The following is a 17,815-nucleotide window of genomic DNA, read 5'->3' as shown; positions in this document are numbered from 1 at the left end:
GATCAAGAAGAGGGAGAAGCGGATTCCAGGGTAAAGGAACAAAATGTGTAAAGATATGGAGGTGTGTAAAATACATGGTGTATTCTAGGAAAGCAAAGCTTGTAGGGTGGAAACTTCCAATGCAAAGGATGGCAGGGGTTAGGAAATGGTGGAGATTCGACTGGAAAGAGAGTCTTCGAACTCCAGAGGGCCTTGAAGGACCAGAGGGTCACTGACTCTACGACTTGAGGCAAACTGGATGAGTCTCAGTTTTCCGAACCTTAAAATGCAGACATTATCTTCTCCATGAGGTTGTATTAAATAAGTCATGTGTGTGAAGGACCCGGCAGGGAGCTGCACACAGCGACTGTTGGCAGCAACTCATCGCATTGTTACCCTCACTGCTCCCACAAGGTAAAGGAATATGGACTTTATCGTGTAGTAGAAAGTCTCCAGGATCCTTCAGGAGAAATGCCCCGTGCAGGATCCAAGCAGTTACCTTTAGTGAAGGGAGTGCTCTGGCAGCAGTAGCCGGGATCGTTTGGAGAAAGACGGGATTGCGGGGCTCTGTATACTGAATCATTTAATTTCAGTAAATGTTGCTTAGTAGATTACTTCTTAAATCCTTAAATACGATTTTAAATATTTTTAATGCTGAATAGACTTTTGTGGAGCCTAAGTCATCTTTTTATTGCTTCCCAGGGTCTACAGATATATAATCTCGATCATGTATTTTTCCTTTTGTCATCTTGCCTGATAACTGGCGTCGTGTGTCTATTGTCTCCACAACACTGCTACATTCTTTCCTTTTATTTTTTTTTTAAGATTCTGTTTATTTATTTGACAGACAGAGATCACAAGTAGGCAAAGAGATGGGCAGAGAGGGGGGAAGCAGGCTTCCCGCTGAGCAAGGAGCCCAATGCAGGGCTTGATCCCAGGACCCTGAGATCATGACCCGAGCTGAAGGCAGAGGCTTAACCCACTGAGCCACCCAGGCGCCCTAACACTGCTACATTCTTGTGCATTCTTCCTTGAAATACCATGTTTGGTATAATCTATGTTTACTAAAGTTTTCAAAGAGGAGCTTCTGTTGCACCACGATTCTCAGACTTCTATTTACTTCTGCATCATGGGATTCACTTGGTCCTGAAAGAGTGTTCTGTAGGCTAAACAAGAAAGTATTTTCCCTGTAATACATCCTCTTACTAGTTTTTCAAAGCATCGTGGTATAGGGACCTACGTTCAAATATTGACTATTTCATTTACAACTTGTATGACTTTGGGCAAATCTAAGCCTCAGTTTCCCAGTCTATAAAATGGAAAGAATAGTACTTGCCCAAGGACACAAAAGTTATTAAGAGGATTAAATTATACTGCTTGGCTCATAGAAAATACCTATATTTTAATTTATTAAATATTAATATTTATTAACTATTAATATTAATAAAATTAATTTGATTTCTTTTCTGATTCCCTTAAAGTAAAACTTCCCCACCCAAGATATTTTCTATCATTTTTTTTTTCTTTCAGGCAGCAGACTGTCCGGGGAAGCTGTTCATCTTCCATTCCTCCTTGCCGACTGCAGAAGCACCAGGGAAGCTCAAAAACAGAGATGACAAAAAGCTGATTAATACAGACAAAGAGAAGGTATTTGTAAACAATGGCCCTTTGAAGTATCTCTGTGTCAGTTTTTAAAGGGGAGTAAAGAAAGAGTGAAGGTTTCCTTTGTGTAAGAAAGGGAGAGTAGCTAAATGTAATGCATAAATCCAGGACATTGTATATTATAGGAATATTTTGAATTGCACATAATTAAAGAAAATTTATATTCTTAGAAAGGCTGATTTCTGAAATATTACTAAAATAAAATAAGGCCTCAAACTTTTTTCATGTGTAAACTGTGTAAGACACTAGTTGATAAGACCATTATAGAAATGGGAGAAATGGGAGGAGATGCAGGAAGATGATAAAGGTAGAAGGAAAATGTAGACTGCACCATATAACAACATCGCTGAGATAGGAAGTAGAGGTACCCAGTGCTCAGAGTGTGCTTTGCTCAAATCCTCTGAAGTATAGCCATTGCTGGGGGGTTCAGGTCAGTGGGAAGGTTAAGACCATGATGTAGGCATACTAACCACATGACACCAGACAAGTTGCCCCATGTAGGTCTCTAAAGGTAAGACAGGACTGTCCGTCTCATTAGCATTGTTGGAGGATCAGATAACATTGCCTGCACACACATGTTTCATACAGCAGGAGCCCAGCACACTGTGAGTGCTCAGTGAACGGCTGCTGCTCTAATGATGACCAGAATTCATTCCTTCAGGCCAGTTCACTTAACTGGAAACAATTTCTCTTTCATTTTAAAAGAATTCAACAGAAATTAAAAATTGAAACCAAAAACATTTTGTGGTTTTCTTTTTCCCTTTGTGCATCTTTTCCTTCAGATACTTTTCCAGCCCCAAACCAATGTCTACGACTCTCTGGCCAAAGACTGTGTGGCTCACGGGTGCTGTGTGACCCTCTTCCTCTTTCCCAGCCAATATGTGGATGTGGCCTCTTTGGGTCTCGTGCCTCAGCTCACCGGAGGAACCCTTTACAAATACAACAATTTCCAGGTAAAAACCAGCAACTTGTTCACCTCAGGTTTTCTACTGCTGTTTGACTTTAGGTGCTTCAATCATTGGTTAAGAAACCTATGCCCCCTTGTGGGCAACTGACAAATGTAACCCACTGAGCCACCCAGGCACCCTAGCACTGCTACATTCTTGTGCATTCTTCCTTGAAATACCATGTTTGGTATAATCTATGTTTACTAAAGTTTTCCAAGAGGAGCTTCTGTTGCACCACGATTCTCAGACTTCTATTTACTTCTGCATCATGGGATTCACTTGGTCCTGAAAGAGTGTTCTGTAGGCTAAACAAGAAAGTATTTTGTACTTTCTATGGTGTATATGTGATAAAGCAATTGCTTTCCCACTCCCTTAGTGTTTGACAACAGATTGAGCTCATTTATCCTCAGAGGTGAGTTTCAAAGTAACCTTCCTTGATGGGGAAAAGTATATTCTTTATAAAATTTTAGTATTTTAAATATATTTAAGATACTGTTTTTAAAAGTGACTATGTATTTGTTTTAAATTGTTGGGATTTGGGGGATCAATTCATGATACCCCTCTCTTCCAAGCCTCAATTAAGAGACAGAGTCACGAGATAGTAAAAATGTGAGGAGCACACAGACTCAGGTCTGTGGACAAGTGGGCTTGCTAATGCTTTACCTTTCGGTGTAACTTAATTAAAGCAAGGCCCAGGGTAGGCACAGTTACAAGCTTCCTTGTGGACAACTATACCTTTAAAACTTAACATATTGAGGGGCAAGAAATGTGTGCCTCCTACAGGCAGGCTGCCTCCCCAGAAAGAAGGTCCAAAATAGAGTAAGCTAGGCCTGCACAATTCCTTTACTCAGACTTACTAACCAGATAAGTCACCTGCTCTCACCTGAGAGGAAGGCGTTAGGGGAGTGCCTCTGACTTATGTATCTATACATGGCAACATGGAGTGCGAATGAGTGTTTCCCCACATAAATGACAAATGTTAATCATCTATTTTTATTTAGTATCAGTAAAATTATTTTTAATCACCTAGCTACATGTTTATATTGCAAACTACTTAAGGGATTTAAAAAGATAGCAAATGAAGTAAAATTGAAAAAGCTTTAAGAATCCTTTCTAAGATGTCTGGATAAAGTGGGTTTTAATCAAGATTTTAAAAAATAAGAATTATTATTTTAAGTATTTTACTGCCATCTGGTGGACACTGATCCTACTTTATTTTTTAGATGCACATGGATAGCCAACAATTTTTGAATGATCTCAGAAATGATATTGAAAAGAAAATAGGATTCGATGCTATTATGAGGATTCGTACCAGCACAGGTAATTTTCAGTTATACTGTTTTTCAGGTCTCTGCTGTGTGATTGTTTTCTCTTCAAAGTAATAACGGACCAGGAACAAAATTTCCCTTTTTCCTCATCATTAGGTTTCAGAGCCACTGATTTCTTTGGCGGAATTTTTATGAACAACACCACTGATGTAGAAATGGCGGCCATTGATTGTGACAAGGCAGTGACTGTGGAGTTCAAGCATGATGACAAACTTGCTGAAGACAGTGGAGCCTTAATCCAGGTGATTCAAAATGTATTCCCTTTTCGGTGTTTTAGTTTGTTACTGACGACAGTCAGTGGGGAGACTAAAATACCATCAACTGAGTCATCTCTCTGTAAAGAAATTCAGCTCTGTTTTTCCCAAAGCAAAAATCATTAGATTACAGCACTCAGTTGTGTAGTCTCTACACCCTCATTTACGCATGCTATTTGTATGAAGTCACAATCATATGTCATGACGTGAGAACCCAGCAAACTGTGACCAGTGTGGTAGGCATTAGCAACATGGCTGCCAGCCATATTCAATTCTTTTAGGCTTTAGCACCCATTCATTCATTTGTTGCATTTCTACAATATGGTAGATACCATGTTAAGTGCATTATTATGTTACATGCAAATATAAATAGAATTTGGTTTTGTAGTAAATAAATTTACATAGACACCATGGAGGTCTTGAATTAAAATAAGAACAATTATATCTAATGGGCATAGTTTTCAGATACTAGCATCACCCTTAAAGAATGGAGAGGGGTGGGGATGCCTGGGTGGCTCAGTCCGTTAAGCGGCTGCCTTCCGTTCAGATCTTGATCTCAGGGTCCTGGGATCGAGTCCCACATCAGGCTCCTTGCTCTGCAGGGAGCCTGCTTCTCCCTCTGCCTCTACCTGCCACTCTGCCTGCCTGTGCTCACTCTATCTCTCTGACAAATAAATAAATAAATAAATAAATAAAATCTTAAAAAAAAAAAAAAGAATGGAGAGGGGTTGGCAGTTAAGTTGAGGAAGAACTCTAATGTTTATTGTTTGATCACAGATATTTGAAAAAGTGTATACTTATTTGCATTCTTGAAATGCATATATCATCAGTGTGAAACTTAAGTATATCATCAAAGTTAGCTGCATGTTTTTAAGGGCAGTGAAGCTTGAATCGGGCTATAATCATCAACATGAAAGTCTTGTTTCTGGACCTGAATCCCTGGTACTGAAATCTGAGATATGTGAAAGTAGAATAGCAGTAGATGCAAATAGGTACTTATGTGTGAAAGCCCGGATAAAATTTAAATTTAACCCAATGGAGAGTTACATAGAAACCCAATGTATGAATTGTTATTATACCTCCCTTATTTGTTACTGTTCAGCCATTAACAATAATAAAAAAAGATCCGTGGAAGAATTTAGAGGTCCCTGAGCTGTACACACTGTTCTCTAAGTGTAAATAAGATTAGGCTAGATTGGGTGGACATGTTGATCAGGAAAACATGCGTCCTTGATATTGCCTCTGCAGTGTGCTGTGCTTTACACGACCATTGGAGGTCAGAGAAGACTTCGGATTCATAATCTGAGCTTGAACTGCAGCTCCCAGTTGGCTGATCTCTATAAGAGCTGTGAGACAGATGCTCTTATCAACTTCTTCGCCAAGTCAGGTAACACTCTGCTAATCCTGTAGTGCTGTGTGTCTTGCCTAGTAAGTCAGTCAAGACTTGTTGGTTAATTGAATTAGTAACTGACAACTACTGTTACCACATCCTTTTGGTGGGCAGATTCAGAATTTATAAAAGCAGAGTGCCAGGGACAATAGTCAGCATCTCTAATTCCAGATTAAGAATGAGATAAATCAATTCAGGCCCACTCTATACAGTTTTATTCAAAGTTTCTTTCGTGGGGTGGGGGTGGGCTCTGAGTTGAAATTTAGGAAGGTAATACTTAGATTGTCATTATGGTATGCGAGGATGTCCTCTAGCACCTGGGGATAATGGAAAGGGACTCTCCCTAATGTTGGGCTGAACTTGCCTATCCATACCATGATAATTATGAAATGGGAGGGGCCAGAGTTGGAATTTTCTTTGGTTCCTTCTCCCCTCCACAACCTTCGTTTGAGATTCTATACGGAGGTTTAGAGGAAAGAGTAATCCAGCCCATAGGAATTCAGAACACCAGAAGATGGCAAATTGGTCTTTCCTTTCTCTGTGTGTAGAGTCTGTTTATAATATTCTGTGGAAAAATCTGGACCAATTACCTGTCTTTTGTTAGATAAGGCCATTGTTTCCGTTGGGTATGTTGGCATACTTAGTAAAATGGAGAACATTAAAAAATGACCGTAACATTTTAACACTGTTACTCCTTGCTGGGTGGTCTGAAGATAATAGCAGTTTGTTGTTTATTACTATTATCATTTGAAGGGATTGATTTCTGAGCTAAGGCTTTGATGCAATTTTCATTGTTTTGTGCAACTAGCATTTAAAGCAGTTCTTCACCAGCCCTTGAAGGTCATCCGGGAAATCCTGGTTAATCAGACTGCCCATATGTTGGCATGTTACCGAAAGAATTGCGCAAGTCCATCTGCAGCAAGCCAGGTGAGCCACCTACTCTAGTTAGATCCTAAAGCGTTACAAGTGATACTAAATGTGCATTCTTTCATCATTTGGCTATGGAAGGCTCATGATGTTCCAATCACTTAGATGCTGTGCATAATAAGCTATACAACCAAGACTGAGAATGCCATTTGGGGAGGCAATGGTCTTTTTACAGCCGACATTAAAAAACTTAGTGGCGTTACAAGATGCTTGAACCAAAAAAATGTGTGTGCACATTGGGTTGGCAGTCACTACATTATGTATAAATAACAGAATGTTATATGTAAGAAATGTCATAATATAAATGGGATTCTCTTTTTTGCTTATAAAGATGAGTATGTGGTTGAAAATTGTGTGTGCTTAAATATCTTTTCAGGCACATCAATAATCACAGTTGATAAGAGCACCAATGGCAAGAATGATTTCTTTATATTTTATAAACATAAATATAATTTCTAAATATTGGAATTCTTTATATTTAGAAGTTAATAGGTATAAGGGATTTTGAAGGAAATGTTTCTGTGTATCATCTACTAAGATGAAAATTTTAGATCCTTTAAATAAATCTCATTTAGACTCTCTCGGGTAAAAGAAAAAGTAGAACCTCATGTTCACATTTATTTTTATATCTGTTCTCTTATTCACATTTTTCCCTATGTCAGTCAAAGCTAGATGCAACTTTTTGTAGTTTTGTGTTGAATATCTGAATATAGAATTTGGATTGAAAGGGAAAACAGCAACAGAAGGGAAATTTTTCTAGTTAATTCATTGTCAAAAGTTAGTGGGTGCTGTGAGGATGTCTGAAACCTCACTCAGAAATAAGCCTTGGGTACCTGGGTGGTTCACTTGGTTGAACCTTTGTGCCTACCTTTAGCTCAAGTCATGACCTCAGGGTCCTAGGATCAAGCCCTGCATTGGACTCCCTGCTCAGCAGGGAGTTGGCTTCTCCCTCTCCCTCTGCCTCCCCACCCTGCACATACAATTGCTTGAACTTTCTGTCTCTCAAATAAATAAATAAAATCTTTTTTAAAAAAGCCTTTAGCAGTAGAGATAATGCAGATAAAATCAGGGGACCAAATTTCATAATCTGGGTAAAGGAAAATGAAATACAGTTATTAGCTTGGACTTTTCACAAAAATTCCTTTCTCTGCTGTTCTGATTAAATTAGCCACCAGTTCTTCTGTCTCCTGTGTTGACAATCACATAAGCAGCTCTTGAATCTCTGTGTAAGTGTCTGTCCTCTTTATTAGCCAGAAGATGTGACACTTCAGTAACTGAATTCCAATATAAGTATGATTTCACAGTGTATTTCTTTAATTTCTACAAGGCCTATCAGGTGCACCTGGATCAAGTCCAACCATGAGCATTTTATACCCCAGTTTTACTGTTTGTTTTAAAGCTCTGGAAACATTATTCTGTCTCTGGAGTATCTCATATTTCAGAAGGAGGTTGAAGGAGAGCAGGTACGGTTAGTGTCCTCTCAAAGTTTATTTGCTAACATTAAAGCAATTGGATTCAAAGACATTAAGTTAAAAACAAATCTGTTGCCTATTTAAGGAAAGAAATCAAATCTGTTCGTTCCTTCTGGTTTAAAAGTTAAAACTTTGTCTCTACTACTAGATCATCTGGTTATGCAGTTTAATTATTTCTGGAGGAAAAACATGATGATGCCACATTTTCTCTGAAAAAGTTGATAGAGATTATTCCTGTTCTTATGATGAGATTTTACTTTCTCCATGAACACATTTCAAGTGTGCATTTCAACCATTGATGCGCTTTAAGAAATGGCATAATTTAGATACCTTGTGATTATCCGGCATGGAGTGGGGAAAATGTAGGGCTCATAAGACTTAGTGACAGTAGTATATTAAAATACACCATTACTTAGACACATGAAATGGCTGAACCTGGGGTTGTCTTCAGAGAATATAACTTCAGATGTGCTGCCCTCTCATCGTTCACTTTTTTTTTTTTTAAGATTTTATTTATTTATTTGACAGAGATCACAAGTAGGCAGAGAGGCAGACAGAGACAGGGGGAAGCAGGCTCCCCACCAAGCAGAGAGCCTCATGCAGGGCTTGATCCCAGGACCCTGAGATCATGACCTGAGCTGAAGGCAGAGGCTTTAACCTACTAAGCAACCCAGGCGCCCCTCATCGTTCGCTTTTAAGAAACAATACCTATAATTCCTAACGGAATTCCCTCTTTTACTGTAGAGCCCAAAGTTTCCTTGATCTAAGTAGGACTTAAGTTGCTATATACTTGGATTATATGACACTGGACCTCAGAAGATCTGCTTTTTCTGACTCCCAGGGCCAGGACTAGCTTGAAGCAAGCGAGGCATTTAGGATGCAAAATTTAAGGAGGCATCTATTGTGGAGGTCATATTTTGATGCCGGGTTAAGACCTAAAACTGCAAACAACATGAAATCAATTTGTTAAGCTTACATGAGCAAGGTAGATTTTTTTTTTTTATATTGAATCTAGTAACTCACTCTTCCGAACTTAAAAGCATTACATCGTACGGGAGTACAATGACTTCAAAAGGCAAGTCAAATGCCCTTAACTGCAAAGTAATTGTTTTTTTAAGTCATTGTCAATCTGTCATTTCAAAACTCAGAGAAAAATTCTCTAAATTCAATCAAACTGGACTCATGTGAATTTATACACCTTCCTCACCTGTACCTTTTATCCCCAAGAATGATTGTTACTCATGGAGGAGATCCAAGGATGTGGGGAAAGGTTTATAGGGTCCATCTGTTGCCACATTTTCTTCCCCCACCACAAAAACATGGGCAAAGAAGGTCTCCTTGGTTTTTTTCACCCTAACTCCATTTTTCTTCTTCATCGTCAGTTTTCCTCCTTATTTACCTCCTCTGTTTTCTTCTGTCTGCCGCCGCTCATCCAGTCTCCTCTGATTGGACTTTTAGTCTTGTAGGGTCATTGTAGGTCAGGAGGCTCACCCCTTGGTGGCTTTTAGGACAACATATTTCTAAACTGTCCTAATGTAACCTGATTAATGAGAAGCAGCCAGTGAAATTACAAGATAATATTTGAAAAAGTGTGTGTACATGCTTCAGTATGAGAATCTAAGAATATTCTTCATTCATAATTTGTAAGACTCCTAACTGGTAACTGGTCCAGAAACAGCATTAAGACCACATGGCTCTGGAATCGGATTATGATATGGTTCTTACATCTTTTGATCATATTTTTCCTTGGTTGAAAAAGTAATGCAGTAGCATATGTTGTCAAATAAAAAGGTTTTATGCTAGAGGAAAAGAAGAAGAGTATTCTACTCTGATGAGGATACATGCATTTGACGGTCTTTGATTCTCTGAAAGGGGATTATAGAAGGAGAGAGGAAATAAACCACAAAATAGAATTGTCCTGAAATGTGTTTTCCTGAACCAGTTAGAAAACTTACACATTCTTTACTTAGTAGACCATGAGAAGAAACTTGCAATATGTAAGGATTTAAATGGAGGAATTAATCCTAAAGATCCTTGAGGGAAAGTTTCTTTTCAGTGTGGATTCTAATAAGCATATATTCTTTTTCCTCATTAAGTGGGAACACTAAGAAAGCAATCGTGAATTTGTAGACCAGATATCCAGAAGTGCTGCATTCTGTTGTTATTTGCAGCATGATAATACAATATGTTTTTGGAACTGTAGGAGTTTGATTTTGCCTGTTACCATTCAGTAGTGACCACCATTAGGTAGTGACACACCTAAATCCAGGAAGCATTTCCTTTTTTAGTTTATAGTGTCACAACCTCCTTATTATGTTTTATTGAGTCATGTGTCTGCCATCTCTGATGGACTTTGGCATCTTGGGACATCGACTGTCCCTTATTCCCCTGACCTATCATTGACAATTTGCACAGAACCCATGACACGGTGGCATTTAATACATGTTTGATGAGTTTTTGGCTAACTATGTGAGTTTGAGGTACATGAAGCACGTAAAGGAAGAGATACCTCATGGACAGTTGAAAAAGACACTTTTCTTGAACTCAAGAGGTAGAGATTGGTGACACAGATTAGGATCTCTTTAAAGATTGAAAATCTTGTGAAAGATTTTATTTATTTGACAAGTTAGTGAGAGAGGGAACACAAACAGGGGGAGTGCGAGAGAGAGAGAAGCCAGCCTCCCGCTGAGCAGGGAGGCCGATGTGGGGCTTGATCCCAGGACCCTGGGATCATGACCCGAACCAAAGGCAGATGTTTAACAACTGAGCATCCCAGGTGCCCCAGGAAATCATTTATTAATAAACATTTGTAATACTGTGTGCTAGGTACCCTTATAAGTGCTTCACAGATTAATAATCATTTAATCCTCCTAACAATTTCATGATCATGCAGGAGATGGGCTGTTCCAGTTTTAAATGAGAAAATGTAGGACAAGAGAGAATGGTTTGCCCAGGGTCACACACCTGTTAAGAGGCAGAGACGGAATCGGGTTCTGCTGAAGCACCTAGAGAAACCTAACTGCCGTTGTTTGAATACCTCATGGGTGTCAATTTCTGTGCTCTGTGTGCTTGTGTGTGTTATCATTTAATCTTCACAGTTACCTCAAAAACAAATGATGTTTTTGTCTTAGAGGTAAAGCTCAGGGGTTCTTTCTCATAAAGGTCAAGCATATGAAACAAATGTCTTTCTCCTTTCAGCTTATTTTACCAGATTCCATGAAAGTATTACCAGTGTACATGAATTGTTTGTTAAAAAACTGTGTGCTGCTTAGCAGACCAGAGATCTCAACAGATGAGCGGGCGTACCAGAGACAGCTGGTCATGACCATGGGTGTGGCCGACTCTCAGCTTTTCTTCTACCCACAGCTTCTGCCAATAGTGAGTACAAGGCAGTGGTGCATTTTCTAGACGAGTCTGGAAGGGAATCTATTTTGTCCTTTTCCATATGTTCTATCTGGAACAATTTGTTCTTAAGAAATTTAAAGGCACCAATGACTTTTGAATATGTCATGTGGGACCAACAGCAGAAGCTCTTTAAGCAAGTATTTTGCATCAACAAGTGTTCAGTGTGGTGATGTTGATGGTGGGAGTTTGGGATGTTCCTATTCCAGGGAATTGCTCAGATAATTGCTTTTCTTTCCTCATGCCCCAATTGGCAGATTGAAGAGTTAGTAATCAAGTTGGAGCCAGCCAACCTTCAGTTGCTCAAGAAATCTACTTTATAGCATCAAAGGCAACTGATACATATGTGTATGGGATCTTATGTGCATACATGTATTTGTTTCTGTACAATGTATGAATGTCTAAAAGTCACCGCATTTCACCGCATTTAACTATGATTTGCCTTGACTAAATGCAATCAAGGATTTACAAATCAGATATATTTGAGGCCGTCTACACTGTACAAGAGGCCAACTTCACTTGCCCTTGCCTTGGAGAATTTACTTTGCATGTATTTCATTTATTTGAAGTCAGTCCTTAATGTCTTGTATGCCCCTGTGCTCTGCAACTAAGCTCTTTTCCCCTGAGACCTAACAAGTTCAAGTTACAATTGAGGGATAAAAGAGGGGAAGGCTGGTGACTTATTTCTAGTCCCTATATTGAAAGTCATACTCCGGCTCTCAGGAACAGTTCAGTCAGTATTAGAGTTAAATTAGGTTGGAAATTAAAAGCTATCAATTCTTTCGATCACTATGAACACTAGAATTCTTATGAAATGATTGGTTTTCAGATAAAAATGAATTAGCAAGAAGCTATATGCCAGACAAACTAGAACTCTAACGGATAAGAGCATCACCACTCCACTAAAATCCTCTTGCCAAGGTCACCAGTGGCCAGCATGCTGCTGAATCCAAAGGGCAGTTCTTGGTCCTCCTCTTACCATCACCAGCATCTGACACAGTTTATTTCTCCCTCTGGAGCACCTTCTTCACTTGACTTCTAGTTTCTCTGCTTCCCTGACCACTTCTCCTACTGCCTTTGCTAGCTTATCCTCTTCTTCCTGTCAGAGTACCCCTGGGGCTCAGTCCTCGAGAAGCTTCTCTTGTCTATCTGCGCTCAACCCTGCTGAGGGCTTATCTCTCTTTTCAGATCCATTTATATACTGATTACCATGTTTGTATCTCCAGCCGGACCACTGTGCAGAGCTCTAGATGTGTCTATCCTGTAGCCTCCTGAGCATCTCTCTGTGGATGTGTACTGGGCACCTTAAACCAAGCCCTGAGCTCGTCTCCACACCTGCTCTCCTACAATCTTCTCTGTCCCCATTTACCTCTGCTCTCCCTTGCCAGTTCTTTAGGCCAAACTTGTTCTCTTAACCATCACATCTCATCCACCAGTAAACATCCCAGCTCTCCTTTCCAAGAATATCTGGGTTCTGACCACTTTCTCTCCTCATCTGTCACAGCTCAGATTTGAGCATAATCATTTCTCCCGTGGACTATGGCAGAGCCCTCTTAACAACCCTTGAAGCTTGCACATTCGCCTTTCTGGTCTGTGTTCGGCATAAAAGTTAGAGTAGTCCTGTTAAAATTATGAGCTCATGTCCCTACACTACTCAGAACACTCTAGGATTTACCATTTCAGGAAACACCAAATTTTCTACTGCCTTGGCCCAGTGCCATCTATACTAACCTCTCTCCTTTTCTGTCTGACCTCGTCAACTTCCTCACTCTACCCCAGGCACCCTGGCCTCCTTGCTGATCCTGAAACATCTGAGACAGACTCTTGCCTTAGGATCTTTGCACCAACTATTCCCTCCATCCTGAATGCTCTTCCACAGATATCCCCATGGCCCTGTCTCTCATCTCTTTGGGCAAAATTACCTTCCCAACTAGCCTTCTTAGACTAGGCTATTTGAAGTTGTACTACCAGCACTGACATGCCCTATCCCACTTTCCTGCTGCTTTTCTTCACAGCACTGACACCATTTAAAATTCAATGTATTTTACTTATTTTATTTGTTGCCTCTTATTCCTTCCAAAAAATGATTCATGTGCTTGAATAGTTACTGTCTAATGACTAGAAGAATGCCTGGCACATAGTGGCCATTCATTAAATATTCATTAGAAGGAAAGAAGGGAGGAGGGAGGGCATAGGAAGAGGAGGAGAGAGGAAGAAGGGACAGGAAGGATGGCAAACTTACCAACTCTCCTGCCTTTGCCTGCACAGCACACGTTAGATGTCAAAAGTACAGCCCCACCCACCGCTATTCGTTGCTCGGAGTCCCGTCTTTCAGAAGAAGGAATATTCTTATTGGCTAATGGTCTCAACATGTTCTTATGGTTAGGAGTTAGTAGCCCACCAGAACTGATCCAAGGAATATTTAATGTACCATCTTTTGCGCATATCAACACAGATATGGTGAGTATTTTTTTTTCATTGTTTTTGTGGTAATGTACAAATTCATAAATGTTTTGTGTTCATGTGCAACCACATATTACAAAGTAGAAAAAACAATAAGGATATAGTTCTTCATAAGAAAGAGAATTTTATGTGTTAATGAATAACAATTAGCTGGTATAAAGTTATTTGTATAAAGTATTATGAAACAACCAAAACATAGACTTTAAAAAGAGATTGCCCAGCACTCCCAAAGCATTTACTGTGTGTTAATCACTGTGCTCTAAATACTTTAAACACATCATCCCATTTAACTGTCACAACAAATCAATGAGACGGATATTATTGTCAACATTGTATAGATGAATCAGTTGAGGTTTGGAGACAAGTTCTTTCGGGTAGTCAGTAGCAGAGATGGAAAGTGAATCCAGTTCTCATACCCTGTACTGCTCTTCCTGGTGTGGAACTGCATATTCAAAGGAATGCAGAAATCTTCCCTACATGTTCAGCTGTAGTCCAAGACTGTGTCAGATTAATGGGTTGCAAAGTAATAATCTTACGAAAACAGGTTATATACGCCTCTGTTATAAATAAGTTATATACTCTCCTCATTACAAAAGAGATTGTGGATTTGATATAAAATGAATACAAATGACTTTATTTTTAAAGTACTTTAGGAAAAACCAGCAATTATCATTTGTTTAAAAATCAACATTAATTGCAAATTAATTATAGACCATTTTTGCACGAGCATCATTACTATGATGGTTTTTGTCTTACTCTGCTTGGTGGTGGATTTCGTACGAATGCACATGTAGAACTCAGCAGATAGTTTGTTCCCCAAGACCTCACTTGTATGATGGTAAGATGAATTCCCCAATTTCTGTTATGAAGGTAGAGACATAATATCTTGGAAGAAGGGACAGGGTCAAAATTCCAGCCTAGGTAGGTGATCAGTTTAGAGAGATGCATATCCATTATGAATGTTAAGAAAATATTTTTAAAAGAATTAAAGGTGTCCATACCCCATTAAGAAAATAGTTTTAAGATGAAGATTCAGAAATAGAAAGATGTTTGCACAGGTTAAAATTAGGGCATGATTAGAAAATTACAATTAAAAATAAAAAAATAGAAATAAAATTTAAAAATTAGAATTAATTTTTAAAAATAAAAAAAATGAAAATTCAGTAGGGAAAGAGCTATGAATCTCAAGAATGTTTATATAAAATTTAAGGAAGCCTCCTCATCTGTCACAGTGTATTGTTGGAGTAAATGTTAAATGCATATTTGCTGAATTGAATGTTACATATGAAATCGCCACAAAGCAGCAGAGTGGTAGGTTTGTGCTTGTATCATGTGCCTCCTCTCAGCCTTCTTCAAAAAAGATGAAGAAAAAACCAAATGTCACTCTCATTTTAGACACAGTTGGCACTTCAAAACATGTATGTGAAGTGTATATGTTATTTGTTACAGAAAAAGATCTGTCTTAGTGTCAAAAAATACCCACCAAAAATGTGAATATAAATAATGAATTTTCTGCCTTTTTTTTTTTTTTCCCAAAACTTCTGTGAAAAATATTGGCCCTAATCTTTTCCTGAGACTTGTGACTTTGTGGTAAAATGTTCTACCTCGCCTTTTCAGTAGCTAAGTCACAGATGATATATTAGCTCTTGATACCTTTTTTTTTTTTGGATAAGTAATCATAAGCATTTTACTCTTGTCTTATTGGAAGAAGTGAAGTCCAGATCCTTCATGTCCCCCAGAGGCCAGGGGCAGTGGGATGGTTATCTCTTATAAACCGTTAGCCGAATTTCAAGGGTATCTCAGGGGCCATATTCCTCTTGAGAAATCAGCATTTGATGGTTTGTCTTAATTTTGAAACAGTGGTATTTGGATGGCATTTTCTAAATATGGTAACAATTCATGGTCCTGAAGTGGATCCACTGAAGGAATAAAGTTCATCTTTTCTCTCATGACAAAGCCCTGAAGTAGCCATCTTACAAAGGGATTAAACATCATGGTGAATGATCCAAAGATCCGAAGATATCCTTTGCATATACCTGTTGTGTCATTTCAGTGGTGTACATGTGTCAAATTCTAGAGAAGGAAGTTTATTTTCAATAGAGAGTTAGTTGGTGGAAATGTATCCCAATAAGAATGAATAATTTTTGGTGCATTTTTTTCACATTTTTGGTTTTTAGGTAAATGAACTAAGCCAATAATCAAATATATGGTGTAGAAGGGTGTTTTCTAACTTCAACATGCTAATAATTTCATTGCTGCTTCTGTCTAAATGCTGTCAATTACATTGAAACTTTAACTTTGGTTTTCTTAAATTTAGACAACACTGCCTGAAGTTGGAAACCCATACTCTCAAACACTCAGAATGATAATCAGTATTATCCAACAAAAGAGGCCATATTCAATGAAGGTAAGAATGAGATTTTTTTTTCCCTTTCTTTAAGTGTTTATTTGTATTTCATTACAGACTTTGTAAATGCATGTCCTATATTTTTATAACATGATCTTTGGTAGAAAACTCACACTAACCTCTAATATATCTACCTATTCAACAGATGGAAACATAAAAAAAAATAGTAACCACAGGTTACTATCACCACAGGTTGCCCATGGGTTATTTTAGTAATTATTAACTTAGTAATCAAGAACTTCTTTATGGGGGCGCCTGGGTGGCTCAGTGGGTTAAGCCACTGCCTTCGGCTCAGGTCATGATCTCAGGGTCCTGGGATCGAGTCCCGCATCGGGCTCTCTGCTCGGCAGGGAGCCTGCTTCCTCCTCTCTCTCTCTCTCTGCCTACTTGTGATCTCTCTCTGTCAAATAAATAAATAAAATCTTTAAAAAAAAAAAAAAAAAAAGAAAGAACTTCTTTATGGCTTAGTAACAGTTGATATCATTAACAGACTATGAAATGACTGCCTTCGGGGCTTAAAATTACTTAGTTATATAGAACTATCATTCAGAACACCTTTAAAATTTTATTTTTACAACTTTAGATTTGTGATCTCTGACAAGTTTGTTATCCTAGCCCTTCTAAGCCCTTCAAGCCTTTAAGTTTAATAAAAGAATATAAACTGTCTATAACTCGGGAAGATTATGCCTTGTTACTGAGTCCCAGCTACTCACCTATCTTCCTTCTCAAGCTCAAGGTGAGAGTCTCCTGGAGTTTGAGATGTACAAATGGTGATGGTTTATTACTGTACTACTCCCTGCAGTGGTATAGGACACTCACCTGGAGGCAGGCCTCTGCAATAGCCAGGGACTTAGGGGTCATTTTTCCCTGAAATATACACCTTATTAATGTAAATCAACATCCTTAGCCGTGAAAGATATTCATGCATGCACACATCAACTTTAGGCAGTACTGAGGTAAACCATATTAATGCAGAGCTTTGTAATCTCGAGGATGACTGGGTGAACACAGAACATTTCTGAACTGTTCTCATACCATATGGCATCTACTTGGCTTCAATTTTAGGGTAGGACCTAGAGATGGCAGAGAAGGCTCACAGTAAAAACATTTTTCATAGGGCACTCTCTGAAGGCCTTGGAGGCATGTAATTAAATCTATGGTTTCATGAAACAAAAAAAGAGAACCAGTGGTATTGAGTGCAGAGCAGTGACGATCCATCAACCTTCATCCCAGCTGCGGGAGCGGGATCCCCACCACCTGCCCCGTTTGCAGAGAAGAGGCTAAACGTGGAGACCATCCTTGTGCTCAGGAGCCTCTCCTTCCAGGGAAAATAAAACCTGTCTCTCTGCTTTCTCCCACCTGCTCTAATAGTGCATGTTAGCTTTAATAAGTCATGTTGGCTTTAATTATAAAAATATCTGGGATAAGCCCTGGACACATGTGAATCAGATACAAGCAGTTCCATGTTAAATAATTTTGGCTTGACTACTTAAATCAAATTTTCTTATGTGCCACTTGCAAATGTATCTGTTGTTAATAAGACTTCTTTGGCCTTTTCAGGGTACTATCTGTATTACAAATTTG

General features: G+C 38.8%; 1 protein-coding gene across 4 annotated transcripts in view; it reads left to right on the top strand.

Moving 5' to 3' along the window:
* Positions 1-17,815, top strand: part of SEC24D (SEC24 homolog D, COPII coat complex component) — a 107,464-nt gene that overhangs the window by 84,500 nt on the left and 5,149 nt on the right. For all 4 annotated transcript variants that reach the window (XM_032333283.1, XM_032333285.1, XM_032333284.1 and 1 more), the window contains exons 14-22: positions 1,510-1,626; positions 2,424-2,594; positions 3,812-3,908; positions 4,013-4,158; positions 5,419-5,557; positions 6,369-6,487; positions 11,158-11,337; positions 13,630-13,821; positions 16,142-16,231. In XM_032333283.1, the coding sequence (XP_032189174.1) occupies positions 1,510-1,626; positions 2,424-2,594; positions 3,812-3,908; positions 4,013-4,158; positions 5,419-5,557; positions 6,369-6,487; positions 11,158-11,337; positions 13,630-13,821; positions 16,142-16,231 (1,251 nt within the window). The remainder of the gene's footprint in view (positions 1-1,509; positions 1,627-2,423; positions 2,595-3,811; positions 3,909-4,012; positions 4,159-5,418; positions 5,558-6,368; positions 6,488-11,157; positions 11,338-13,629; positions 13,822-16,141; positions 16,232-17,815) is intronic.

Source organism: Mustela erminea, chromosome 2 (genome assembly GCF_009829155.1).
Source record: "Mustela erminea isolate mMusErm1 chromosome 2, mMusErm1.Pri, whole genome shotgun sequence".
NCBI classification, from domain to species: Eukaryota; Metazoa; Chordata; class Mammalia; order Carnivora; family Mustelidae; genus Mustela; species Mustela erminea.
This window is presented reverse-complemented; position numbering and strand designations above follow the sequence as displayed.